We start from the raw sequence: 11435 nt of genomic DNA, 5'->3' as shown, positions 1-11435 counted from the left end.
TGGGCTGCGTCCGAGGCCCGGGAAGACCAGAGAAGAGCCCGAAGTCGGTAGCTAATTAGGAAAGGCAGGGCGTTGCTTACAGACAGGCCTCTGGGCTCAGGATCAATTGCCATTTCTGAGTTTGTGTCACTTGAGGTTACCATTTTACCCCACAATACTTTGATTTCTCCCTCTGTAAAGGAACAAAACTAAAATTTCCCTCACTTCTGCCTGAAGACTGCAAGGCACTTCAGAGGCATTAGCTAGCTAATCCTCACTGCAGAGAGCTGCTGTTACCTCCATTTTTCAGAGGGAAGCCAGAGGTACAGAGGGGTCATTTGTTTGCTCGTGAACTCTGGTTCAGGATTGCAATCGCCTGATTTCTAATCCTAGAGAAAGGCATTTTTTTCTGGTGTTCTCATGCTGCCAAAGAGTTAATGTAGCAAGAGCAAGGATTTTAATTTTTTTTACTACCTGTGCTTTAATTTTCTTACTCCTCTTCCTCGGGCAATTTTCTGAACCTGAAAGGATCCTTCTGGGCGGAAAAACACTTCTTGTAGAGATTATGTTTCACTATTTTAACAGTGAAGCTGCAGACAAATATTTCCTCTGATAGTTGTGTTTGATTTCCTGCACTGCAGGGACGTCCTGTCAGCGTCCAGATTCAACAACAGGTGCATGGGGGTTATATCCCTTAGCTGCTTGCGTTTTTTATTTGTTTTTGTTACAGATTTCTTTAGAAGAGTAAATATGAAGAACCCGTACCGCGGGCTCACCAGCCAAGAAGCGTTGCCGCATCTTGTACCCAGCCAGAGCAAACGCTCCAGGCTTTTTGGGAGCTTTCGGAGCAGGGTGTTCCCGCCACGCACCTCAGCACACACCGACCCACACCGGCAGGGTCCGCTGCTCCGGGGGAGGCACGTCCCCCCCGTGGGCTCCCCCCCGCCGGGTTTAGGCGCTTTCCCCCCCGCGGATCCCGGCAGGCCTCGGGGGGAACCACCCGGCCGGCCCCCCCGGCTGCACCTCTGCGGGAGGGCGCGGGGCCGGCGCCTCGGGGGGAGGCCGGCGGGGGCCGGGCCGCTGCCACCGCCCCGTCGCTGGGGAGGCAGTGCGGGGCAGTAGGGAAAGAGTTAAGGGAAGGTGGCGGGGCAGGCCGGCTGTCGGAAGCGAGCATGTGCAGATTGCAACCGCATCCATACTACGGGCGAGTGTCACTGGCACACTTCACCTCCCGCCGCCGACGGCCGCAGGGCACCCATGGACCTCGGTGAGGCGATGAGCCGTGGCGCGGCCGGGAGGGCGGGGGGGGCCGAGTCGCGGCACCGGCACCTGCCCGCGGCCCACCGCCGCCCCCACGCCCGCCCCGCCGGTAGGTGCGCGGCGCCCGCGGCGGCCTCCCCGCAGCCGAGCGGCGGCGGCGGCGGGGGATGCGCTGCCCGGGGCGGAAGGCGGGGGCTGGCGCCCGGCGCCGTTGGTTTCGCTTTCTGGCGGCAGGAGGGCCGTGCCGCCTCCGCCGGGCTGCGGCCGCGCTTCCCGCCGGGCGGGCGTCGCGCGGGGAAGCCGGGCGGGCGCCGGCCTGAGCGAGACAAAGGCGGGCGGCGGTGCCCGGGCGGCGGGGGCGGCGGAGCGCCAGCCTGCCCGCCCGCGGGGGGCCCTGGGGCGGCGCGGCGGGGCCCGGGCGCGGGGTGTTGCCCCCTCCCGGGGAGCGGGGCCGCGCGGCGCGGCCTGAGGGAGCGGCGTCCCCCGGGGCGCCGCCCGCGCCGCGCCCCGCCGGCTGGGCCCCGCCGCCCCCGGCAGCCTCTCGGGGCGAGCGCCGGGGCGCGGGGGGTGTCGCGGGGGTTTTACTCGGGAGCTTTACTCGGGAGCCCCTGGGCCAGCTGGGAGGTGCTCGGGGCTCTGGGGGAGCAGGGTGGAAGCGTTGTTGGAATTGGAACTGCTTTTCACTGAAAAGTGCTCCTTTTTGGCAAAACCGAAGTGTTTTGAAACATCTTTTTGTATTAATTTCAATAAAACTTTATTCCAGGAAAGGAGGAATAGATCTGAAGCAGCCCAGCGTTTGCAGAGCAGAATTGGGAGGTGGGGGCTGGCTGTGGTCCTGTCAGTGACTTTTCTGCAACCTTGTGAATTCCTCATGTGTGCAACACTCAGAGGTCAGGGACCCGGATATTACGATCAGCTGAAAATGAGAGGTTCCCCCCCCCCCCCCTTTTTTTTTTAATTTAAATTAGTCTCAAGATGTTTGCTCTTGTTCCATTTTTGGTATGGAAAAATATTCAGAATAGCTGAATTTTGGCGAAATGGAAAATCTGATTCCTTCTGTCCCCCATCCTTTTGCACTAGGGTTTTGAAAATTGTCTCTAGGATGCTTAGGAACAGGGATGCTGGGAGGCTGACCTGTCCCTCTCATCTTGAGTTGGAGTGTTCTGCTGGGACTTCCTAGAGAGCGTTTGCCATTGGTGGCCCAGAGCTGCTGGGGAAGTACAAACTTGTTAAGACTCCTAGTTGCATAGCAGAAGCAGTAAAACTCTGTCAGATGAAATATTTAGTATTGTTCTCGGACATCATTTATTTGACAGGTTTGTCCTGTTTCCCTCTTAATTCTGAGGAAAAAGCAGTCCCTGCAGCAGCTGAAATTTTTTGCAAACGAGGTGGTAACAGCTCCATCACTGCCAGAGCTGTGTGTGCTGGGGATTTGCAAGAAGAACAGATTGCCCAAAGAGCTCTGTTCTGTGGTTTCCAGGAAGGCAAATGCATTAATATATGTACAGCATCAGTTAAGAGATGGGGCTAGCTACTGTTTGATGGTAAATAGGAAGTCCTGAAAAGAAAAATTACCATAAAATTATTAGGAAACAGAAAAGGAAGACTTACTGACATGGAGTCATTAATGCCTGTAGCCACTTTTGGCCGTCACTGAGGAAAACAGTGTAGGAAGTCTCTAAGACACTCTGATGCCCATGGCACATCCTGAAGGTCCTGCCTGAATCCCAGCGCCTAGTCCCAGTGAGAAGGTATGACCTCTTCCATGCAGGGATGTCAGTTTTTCTGTGTGTGGTGACAACAGCTTGCTACTGTGGATAAATTAAGATTGTTCACTTAATTTGAAAGTAGGTATTTTCTCCCTGAGGAGCTTCGTGCATATGTCTGCAAATTTCACAGTTCTGTGTTGAGGTTCTCACTGAAGAACATGGTTGTCCCCCTGTTTGTAGAAGGGGAAACTGAGGCACAGAAGGGTGCCTTTTCACAGGCAGATGTGAAATTGAAACACAAGAGTTAACTTCAAATCGTTTGGTTTAACTAGTAGCTATAGCAGCTTCCTAAACAAAAGTGAGCAGAAGTGTTACAAGCAGCTTATTCAATGTCTGTGAAACATTTTGAGATCCTCTGATCACAGGCATATTGAAAAAGGAAGTAGTATAGTCTGGTGGAAGGGAAATGGAGGCGCAAGCAGGCGGTGAGGTAGTGCTGCTTGTGACTGCATAACATCTCCTTGCTGAGGCTCTGGCAGCACGTCTGTAGTCTTGGTCAGGCTTGCTGTTCCCACTCCACTGCAGGGTGACAGTGGAGGCAGGAAATGAGCCCCTTTGTCAGGAGCATTCAAACGTTGGAATTCTTGTGGCAACATCCCATAGCAGTTTACAGAAATGGTCAAGGGGGGCTAAAACAAGAGTTGTGGATAGCTTATTGACATGTGAGTTGAGAGTAACCTACATCTCTGCATACATATGGAAATGATACCTGATAGTGGAGACTCTGGTTTTGCTGACAGTGTCATAATGTGATGTGGTGCTGAGCAGTGAAAGGCAAATTTCACCTTGAAGGGAGAGGCAGGTTTTCGACTTGGAGCGTAAGACAGGAAGAGGTTTTTGGGTAAGGTGATAGACTCGACAGCGTTCGGAGTCTTTGAATTGAGATATCTTTTTTTACAATCTATACTTTAATTCAGCATCTCGGAGAAGTCCTAAGGAGTGAAGATATAGGGATCCCTTTGGCCTTGTAATTTGTGGATCTACTTATTCCCTCACATCAAGAGCTCTGGAGAGGAGGAGTTGTTTTGCAGTGTCCTAATGTGCTTGTAATACCTGTCCATTTGGTTAAGACAATGACTGTACTCAGCTCACATGCTTCGGGGCTGCCGGCAGTCACTGCATTGTGTCCAGGAAGGGTATTTCCTCTGATGGCGTAATTAGCCAGATGAATTTAGTTTTTGGCTTCCTCTGAAGCATTAGAAATGAGCCGCAACCAGGGACTGAGCATGCCAGGAACTGAGCATGCCAGGACTGAGCAGGTCTGAGGGGAGTGGGGGAGAGGGAGAGGAGACTGTGCACTCTTTCCAGGGGAAAAAAACCATCTTTTTGCTGTCATCACGTGCTTTGATGGCACGTCTTGTTTGTATCCTCAGAATCGTACTTACCACAGAGTCAGGGGCCAGACTTCGTAGCTTTTCTCTTTCCTCTGCAGCATGGGATCGGTCACTAAGGGTCATCTGTGTGAGACTCATTTGAACAGTCCTTTGCCAGTTTTGGAGTTGCAACGCTGGCTGTAGCATGATTTCTTGTGCTCTTTGTTCATGGTATGCAAATCTAATCTCCTTAGACTAAAGGACTTCTTGTCCTTATCCAAGTTACTGAGCTCTGTGCAAGAAACTGCATGAAATTTTAATAAACTGATATGCGGGAGGTTTGACGAGATTTTAGGCAAAGAGTCCTTTCCGTTCTTAAACTTTCTGACAGCGGGAAAGAAGTTTTTCCTCATGGAAGATGAAGGGAAAGTATCCTGAAAAAGCTCCTAAAAAAGAGAAGCCTAATATATTGAGGAGGCTTAAAGGGTAGTGGCATGAAGGAGACCTGCTTGTTCTGATGATGAAATCATAGAAGTAATGGGAAATTTTATTGTTGCCAATTGTACCTTAGGATTCTTTGTTTCTGGATTGCCTTTAATAAATGCCATGTTTAAGAAAATGAAATTAAGGTGTTGTGTTGTTTTGTTTCTTTTTTCAGTCTCAGGCAGCCTGCTATTACATGGTAAGGCAAGAGAGGTAACAACATGACTAATTAAAGGGCAGCAGTGCTTCATTCCCTAGGGCTAATTATTCTGTAGAAAATGGGTCAATTACTTAGAGAAATTGTTTGCCAGCAGGAGGCAGGAAAAGCCTCTGTTCCCACTCCTCACCTTCCTTTTGTGGGAAGCGCTGCCCACCTCTATAGGCAGTTGCAATGCCTTGGTAAGCTTTCAGATGCCAGAGCCACGTCCTGCAGATGGGGAAATGGCACCTGAGCAAACAGATATGTGGTCCCTTCTGTCCTGTGTGTTCCTGTATAGCTGCAAGTGAAGCAGTGTCCGACAAAGGCGTTCCTGGGTTGGATCTGGAGTGAAAGACATGAAGTTGAACAATACAAGTGGGAGTTCTCTTTCGAAATAAAATCTGCCTGTTGTGAAAGGTGAAGTATGGTATTTTTCCTTACTTCTGAAAGAAGGTTGATCATCTAGGTAGCTAATGTTTTCTGACATTAAAGGTATTATCTGCTTGTGGCTTGCTTGGTATGGGTTTCTAAATGATCCCCTTTTACTTCTCAGATCTGCTTCCTGTATGTATTCTGGTATTCTCTGGTGACTTTATCGCCTGACCACGTTGCTTGCTCTTTGCTCTGCAGGCTGAGTACAGACTGAGTGGGGGAGCGGAGGTCTGGTTTGTCTTGTATGTCAGAAATAAACTGGTGTGCTTTTCACATTTCTGTGACGGTACGTGAGGCAGGAGTATCCAGATGTTTTCTGAGCTCCTAGGTAAGGTGGTTGTGCAGGCAACCAGAAAGAGTCCTAAAAGAAAGCCAGACCGGGCAAAGGCTTTGGCTCTGTAGGAACAGATTACCAACATCTGTGCCAACTAGGAACAACATGCTCTTTCTCGTTAGTCAGAGTGCTACATTCCTGGTTGTAAATGATACACCCAATAATGTCTAGTGTAAGCTAGAGCCTATGCACCTCACAGTCCAGCTAAAACAAGTGTAAAAGACATGTATTTGCAGGTGCATGCTGCTCTTTAACACGTCCTTGGAGGCTAAATAAAAGCTAGCCTGCTTTAGAGATTTGTTTGTAGGCATATCTGAATGAGAATACCTATCGGTTACTAGTTCATAGGTGTCTAATCATTGTATAAAAAAGGGAAGCCTTTTAAGTTACTTTTTCATTTGTCCTGGATTTTATTAGTGTCAGTGCACAAGAGTTTGCCACAACCTTATTTAAAAACTCCCCCGCCCTCATAGGCTTCTGTCAAAGCTGGATTAGGTGACTGAAGGAATCTTCCGTACCACAAATGCATGCTGTCTTGCTTTCATTGCATAAGATCCAAGCATTAGTAGTTGTTAGATAAGTGTTGATAGCATAGAGTGGCGAAGCTGCTGTTTGACTCCTTCCTTGCTGGATCTTTGCTCTTAGGTGCACTGTATGTAGAAGGTAGCCTGTATGAAGGACTTACACGAAGCACCTTTCTGTCCTGTTCTCCTTGACTCTGCCGTGAGCACGAAGAGACGATGAAGTATTTCTGAAGCAGGAAGCTCTCTCTTTAGCATGGGTAGCTGTGGCATAGTGCTGTGTGTACTGCTAAGTGCCTTCTGGGGAGGGGGAGTCTGTTTTGTTTTGTGTTTTTTCACCCTGAAGTCAGTCAAACTCGTTCAGCTCCACCAGCCTAATCTGGGCTGAGAAATCTCGGCCAGGGCTGTGTCTATACAGAGCGCTAGGCAGAGTGGTTTCTTGCTGCTTATGACAGAGAGTGCCTGCTGATAGTGGTATATGTGACTGTTTCCTCTCCTGCTCGCCAACCCAGCAAAGTTGGGCTTGCTTATTCCATGGGGAACTCTTTGGCCTGTGTATTTTCTTTTGTATTTTGTGTCAGCGGAGGTTTATGGTAAGGATGTTTCTAGTAAGTTCTAGAGGAAGAGTTATTTCTTTTTGTGATTTCTGGTGTTTTCAAGATGTGTATATAGTTTTCCCTAGTGGCATGATAGATACCATGTGATTTGGTTTATTTTGATCCAGCAGTTCTTTCCAAGGCAGATCTTGCAATTAAGCTTTTAATTGGAAGTGGACTTGCACAAGAGCCGCAGGATGTAGAGCGCAGTTTATAAAAATGCTCTAATGTCTACCAGGAAGAGAGGAGCCACTGTGAAGGTAATGTCATGATTCCTTAGCAATATAGAGCTTGGCTTTTGTTGCTTTTAGTTTTCCTTTGCTGGTTAATACTTTACCATGAAGATGAGATACTGAGTTTCCAAAACATCAGCTTCAGTCACTTCAGCTGACAGAGGCTAGTCAGCTGAATCAGGAGCGCCCTGGGGCAGCTGAGCCATTCCCATTCTCAATGCAATGCAATGGAAAACTCAGGTGCATATATAAAGTAGGCAGTTTATTATATTATATTATATTATATTATATTATATTATATTAGCATATAACTTGTGGATGTGCAAAAAGTCAACCTCCAGAATCCAAGTCCTCCTGTCAGGTAATTATATCCTTTTGGAAACAATGCCTCAGTTTGGTGCTTGTATTATGAGGTATTGCTGCTCACCATAAAGGCAACTAAACGCTTCATTCTTTCATAGATTAGCTAGAGTGTAATTAGTTTTTCAAAGATCAGATCAATAAGTAGAGAGTCTTGATTTCTAAAAATGTCATGTATGCATATGTTCTGATTCACCTCTGATTTTCATGGTACGAGCTCCCAAGAGCTGCAATAACGCCTAGCGCTCCAATTTCAAGTTGGGGTACTCTATCTTGTGTGTGGTGTGCGTGGAGGTTGTTTTTTTGTTTTCTTTTTTCTTTTCCCAGCTACATATCAGACATAGAAGACAGGAAAGTGTCACTTTCTGATGGGAGAAATGTAGTTTTTGTGGTTTGAGATCCTTGTCTGAGAAACAAGGACTGGGCAATGTCATCGCAATGATTAAAATTTGCTACACTTTGGACCAGAGCTTAGCAACATTTGGAGTACTAAAAAGCTGTAAGTGCTAACACCAGCTCTTCCACTGTGTCTTTCATCTAAGAATCTCTCTATTCTTAATGAATTTTCAGTGTGTCTCTGTGAGGCTGGTATTATTAGAGTCATTTTGTGGACAAGTAGATAAAATAAAATGCTTGTATAAGCACATTCAGCAAGCCAGAAAAAGGCAGGAATAAAATTCAGGAATACTAAAGTTTCAACCTGTTCTTGAGCTACCATCTTGTACTTTCTCTTTTGCCAGAAAAGAGACTAAAGGCATTAATTTTGGTAGCTTTTTTCTGCCCTTTTTATTTTCATTGGGTTAGGCAGCATAAAAGTGAGACATTATTATGCAACATATCTAAGTGTGCATGTGATACTTGAAAAAATGGTAATCAGATAAGTTGCTAGGCAACAGTACCCTGCCTTCAATTACTAAAAAGCCAGTGAGTTTGCTTTCATGATGTAACATGTGTTCTGTACTTCTTCATAAAGCAAGTGTAGGTGGAGTTTTCTAAGAGTTGCTCCTTTTTAACTCACCTCTTGCTTAACCTGCCATATTGCGAGGTCAGATTTGAGCCCAGTTTTAGAGAAAAGTATTCACAGAACCTGAAATCAACAGAAAAAATGTTAGATGAACTCTTAAAGATAATGAAGCATATGTAAGTGTATATAAGTAAATAACCATTCCCTCCCATGGATCTGTGGGTCTTTGATGGTTCAACAGCTTATGGAAAATGGTCTGTAGTTCATCCTTGGGACCATGAAAAGTAAGAAAATAGGTGAGAGATTTATGTTAAAAGGTAGATGGCAGGGATATGTGGCAAGTTGTGAGAAGTCTTAAAACACTCACAGTGGCCCACTGGCCCAAAAAATGTTGAGAGCTGTGGTAATGTATGAAAACCTGAATGTAAACCCAGCTGGTTTCATTGCCTTAGTAGGAACAGAATGGAAGGAACTTAAGCAGGGATGAGTATACACAGAGGAAAAAGTAAGTGAGAGAGTAATAATGTAAGACAGATCTAGCAGCACGAGGGAATTTGATTGTGTGTTTGTTTGAAACCTGAGTTTCATTTATTTTTTCTTTTTTTTTTTTAAAGACAGATTGCAGGATAACAACAACAAAAAATAAAGACTCTTGGCAGTTATTCTAAACGCATTTCTGCTTTGGCGATAAATAGCCACAGAAGCATTTGCACATACTGTAGTTGTGTGGGGGTGTGGGCATCTGCCCAAGCCTCTTCAGCTATTGGGTGGCGGAGTGGCTTTTAAAAGAAATCTGAAACTCTGGAGGTCTACTGTGCTTCTCAAGGCTTTGCCAGAAGTTTTCAGTAGAGATAGGGGACCCACCTGGAGGCTTCTGGGAAAGGATGCACCTGACCTTGGAAATAATTTGTTTTCCTCGGGTAACTGCAAGTTGTAGTTTTACAGAGTTGTTTTTCCAATGATTTTGTTGTTGTTGTTCCGGAAGGGAGGCATTTAATTTCCAGGAGGTGGGGACTGTGTAGCAGTGCATGCCCTAGGTATCCCTCTGAGGTAATTCAGTCCTTTTGGGAAGGAAATTCAGCCAAACCTACCATGTTTTGTGCTCTGCGTACCAGTCTAGGTTCAGAGATGTTCAGATCCCAGCTGATCTGTGTGCAGGTTCAAAAACCCTCACCGAAAGGCGTGTTGGGACTTCAGTTGAAAGTGAAATCTGCATCACCCTCCGTGTAAGTCCTGCCAGAGCGGGGTGGGTTTCTGAGAAGACAGATGCTCGCTTTCTATTTCTGAATTTGGCACTTTCTTCCCAGGAGAATCCCAGATAAGTCACAGAGAAGTGTTGTGACTTGGTTTCTCTGGTGGTAGGACAGTTTATCACTGGGTAGTTGCATGGACCTGAGCTTTCTTTTTTGGAGCACTTTGGAAATAATGAAGAAGTGTAAATACTAAAATAGACAGTTGAAAGAAAGCACAAGTAACTGCTTCCCAGTCAGGAATTTGCTTTCCTTTTTTGTTTGCTTGTTCTTTGTATTCTCATTTGATGAGCACTACTGCTAAATTATGCTAATGTGCAGTCCCCAACCTGCTGACACCAGGAATGTTGGTGTCTGTGTCAGAGGAACAGTCAGAGCACGGGCAAGTGCTGTTTTGGGAAGCCTGAGTCTGGCCTAGTAGTAGATTTTTGATTTTAACTATTTCTGTATATGCAATTGAATGGTCACACCACTGTTGTTGTTTGTTTGTTTGTTTTTTCCCTACTACAAACATTACATGTTTTTAATTATTACTATTTCAACACAGAAAGTTCATTTATATACAAAAGAAAAAACAAATCCCCTTTTCTGAACAGCTTAAGCAATGTATTGATCACGTGAGCTTTAAGGTTGAACCTTTATCTTCAGCTCTACCTCTCTGCTCCTGTGTGTTACAACATAGTCTTTGCTAATGAAGAGTTTCTTCAATGATTATTTTCTTTCAAGTGTAGATACACGTGTAACTAAAGGTATGGTTTCTCCAGCACTTTGAGTTCACAGAAGTGAAGTTTTTTTGTGAAAAAGGAACTTCTTCCTGCTGGGCGGTGGCCTGTGAGCCGGATCTGGGAGGTGATACAGCTGAGAACTAACAGGCATTAGGGTAGCATGGGGGCAGCGTTCAAATGGCTGATGAGTTCCTTGGTCTGGATCCTGGTGAAGCCCCATGGGTGGCCTGAGTGCCGGTGCCAGGGAAGGGGCTGAATTGAGTAGGACTTTGTTGTCCTGAAGTTAGGTTGGCTTGAAGCCTTTTGTAATGTTCATATTGCCGCATTGAAGGAGTTGGGAGTGTGTTGCAGTTGCTTATTTTGTATGATTTTGTTCCTCACTCTTTTAGAAATCAAATTATAGACAAATAGACCTGACTATGTAAAAAGCATTCTCAGTATTCTTGTGATTCTAGGGAAATGCTTTTTAAAATTTTGTTTGCATGTGTCTAATAAATAGTTCAGTAGAAACCTATATCCAACTGTGACAAAATGTGTATAATGAAAATAGAATATGTGCAAATAATTTTTAGGAACATCAACTTTAGAACAATTTATATCAGAGCTAGCTAACAACTAAGTTCTTTCCCAATTTGATGTACAAATACCTAGCTGTTAAAATAGCAACTATTTCTCACGATAAGAGAGACTCCAAAGTAGATGCAAGCCTCAGTGCATAGGCAGAAGGTACTAAATGTGTCTCTATAATACCCATGTTACTTTGATTTAATTAGTGGTTTTATGCTATTCATCGCTCCATTAATCTTGGTGGGAAGGTTTTGTTGGGGGAGGATTAGTTATTTAATCTGCATTTTTAATTGGAATGTTTTTGTAGTTCAGTGTTATCTAAATAAAAAGTGTAGGTTTTTTGTGTAGGTTTTTTTTTGGTGTTTTGTGGGGTTTTTTGTTTGGTTTTTTTTTTTTTTTTTTTTTTTTTTAAGGAAAACGTTTGTCTTGAATTCCTGTTGGACTTTGGTG

General features: G+C 45.5%; 1 protein-coding gene across 2 annotated transcripts in view; it reads left to right on the top strand.

Moving 5' to 3' along the window:
• The first annotated feature begins 1158 nt into the window (after window positions 1–1158).
• RAD51B (RAD51 paralog B) overlaps window positions 1159–11435 on the top strand; it is a 460340-nt gene continuing 450063 nt past the window's right edge. For both annotated transcript variants that reach the window (XM_075502954.1, XM_075502953.1), the window contains exon 1: window positions 1159–1246. In XM_075502954.1, the coding sequence (XP_075359069.1) occupies window positions 1237–1246 (10 nt within the window). In that variant the 5' untranslated portion in view covers window positions 1159–1236. The remainder of the gene's footprint in view (window positions 1247–11435) is intronic.

Source organism: Mycteria americana, chromosome 5, assembly GCF_035582795.1.
Source record: "Mycteria americana isolate JAX WOST 10 ecotype Jacksonville Zoo and Gardens chromosome 5, USCA_MyAme_1.0, whole genome shotgun sequence".
NCBI classification, from domain to species: domain Eukaryota; kingdom Metazoa; phylum Chordata; class Aves; order Ciconiiformes; family Ciconiidae; genus Mycteria; species Mycteria americana.
The sequence above is the reverse complement of the archived record's forward strand: the minus strand, read 5'-3'. Positions and strand labels throughout refer to the sequence as shown.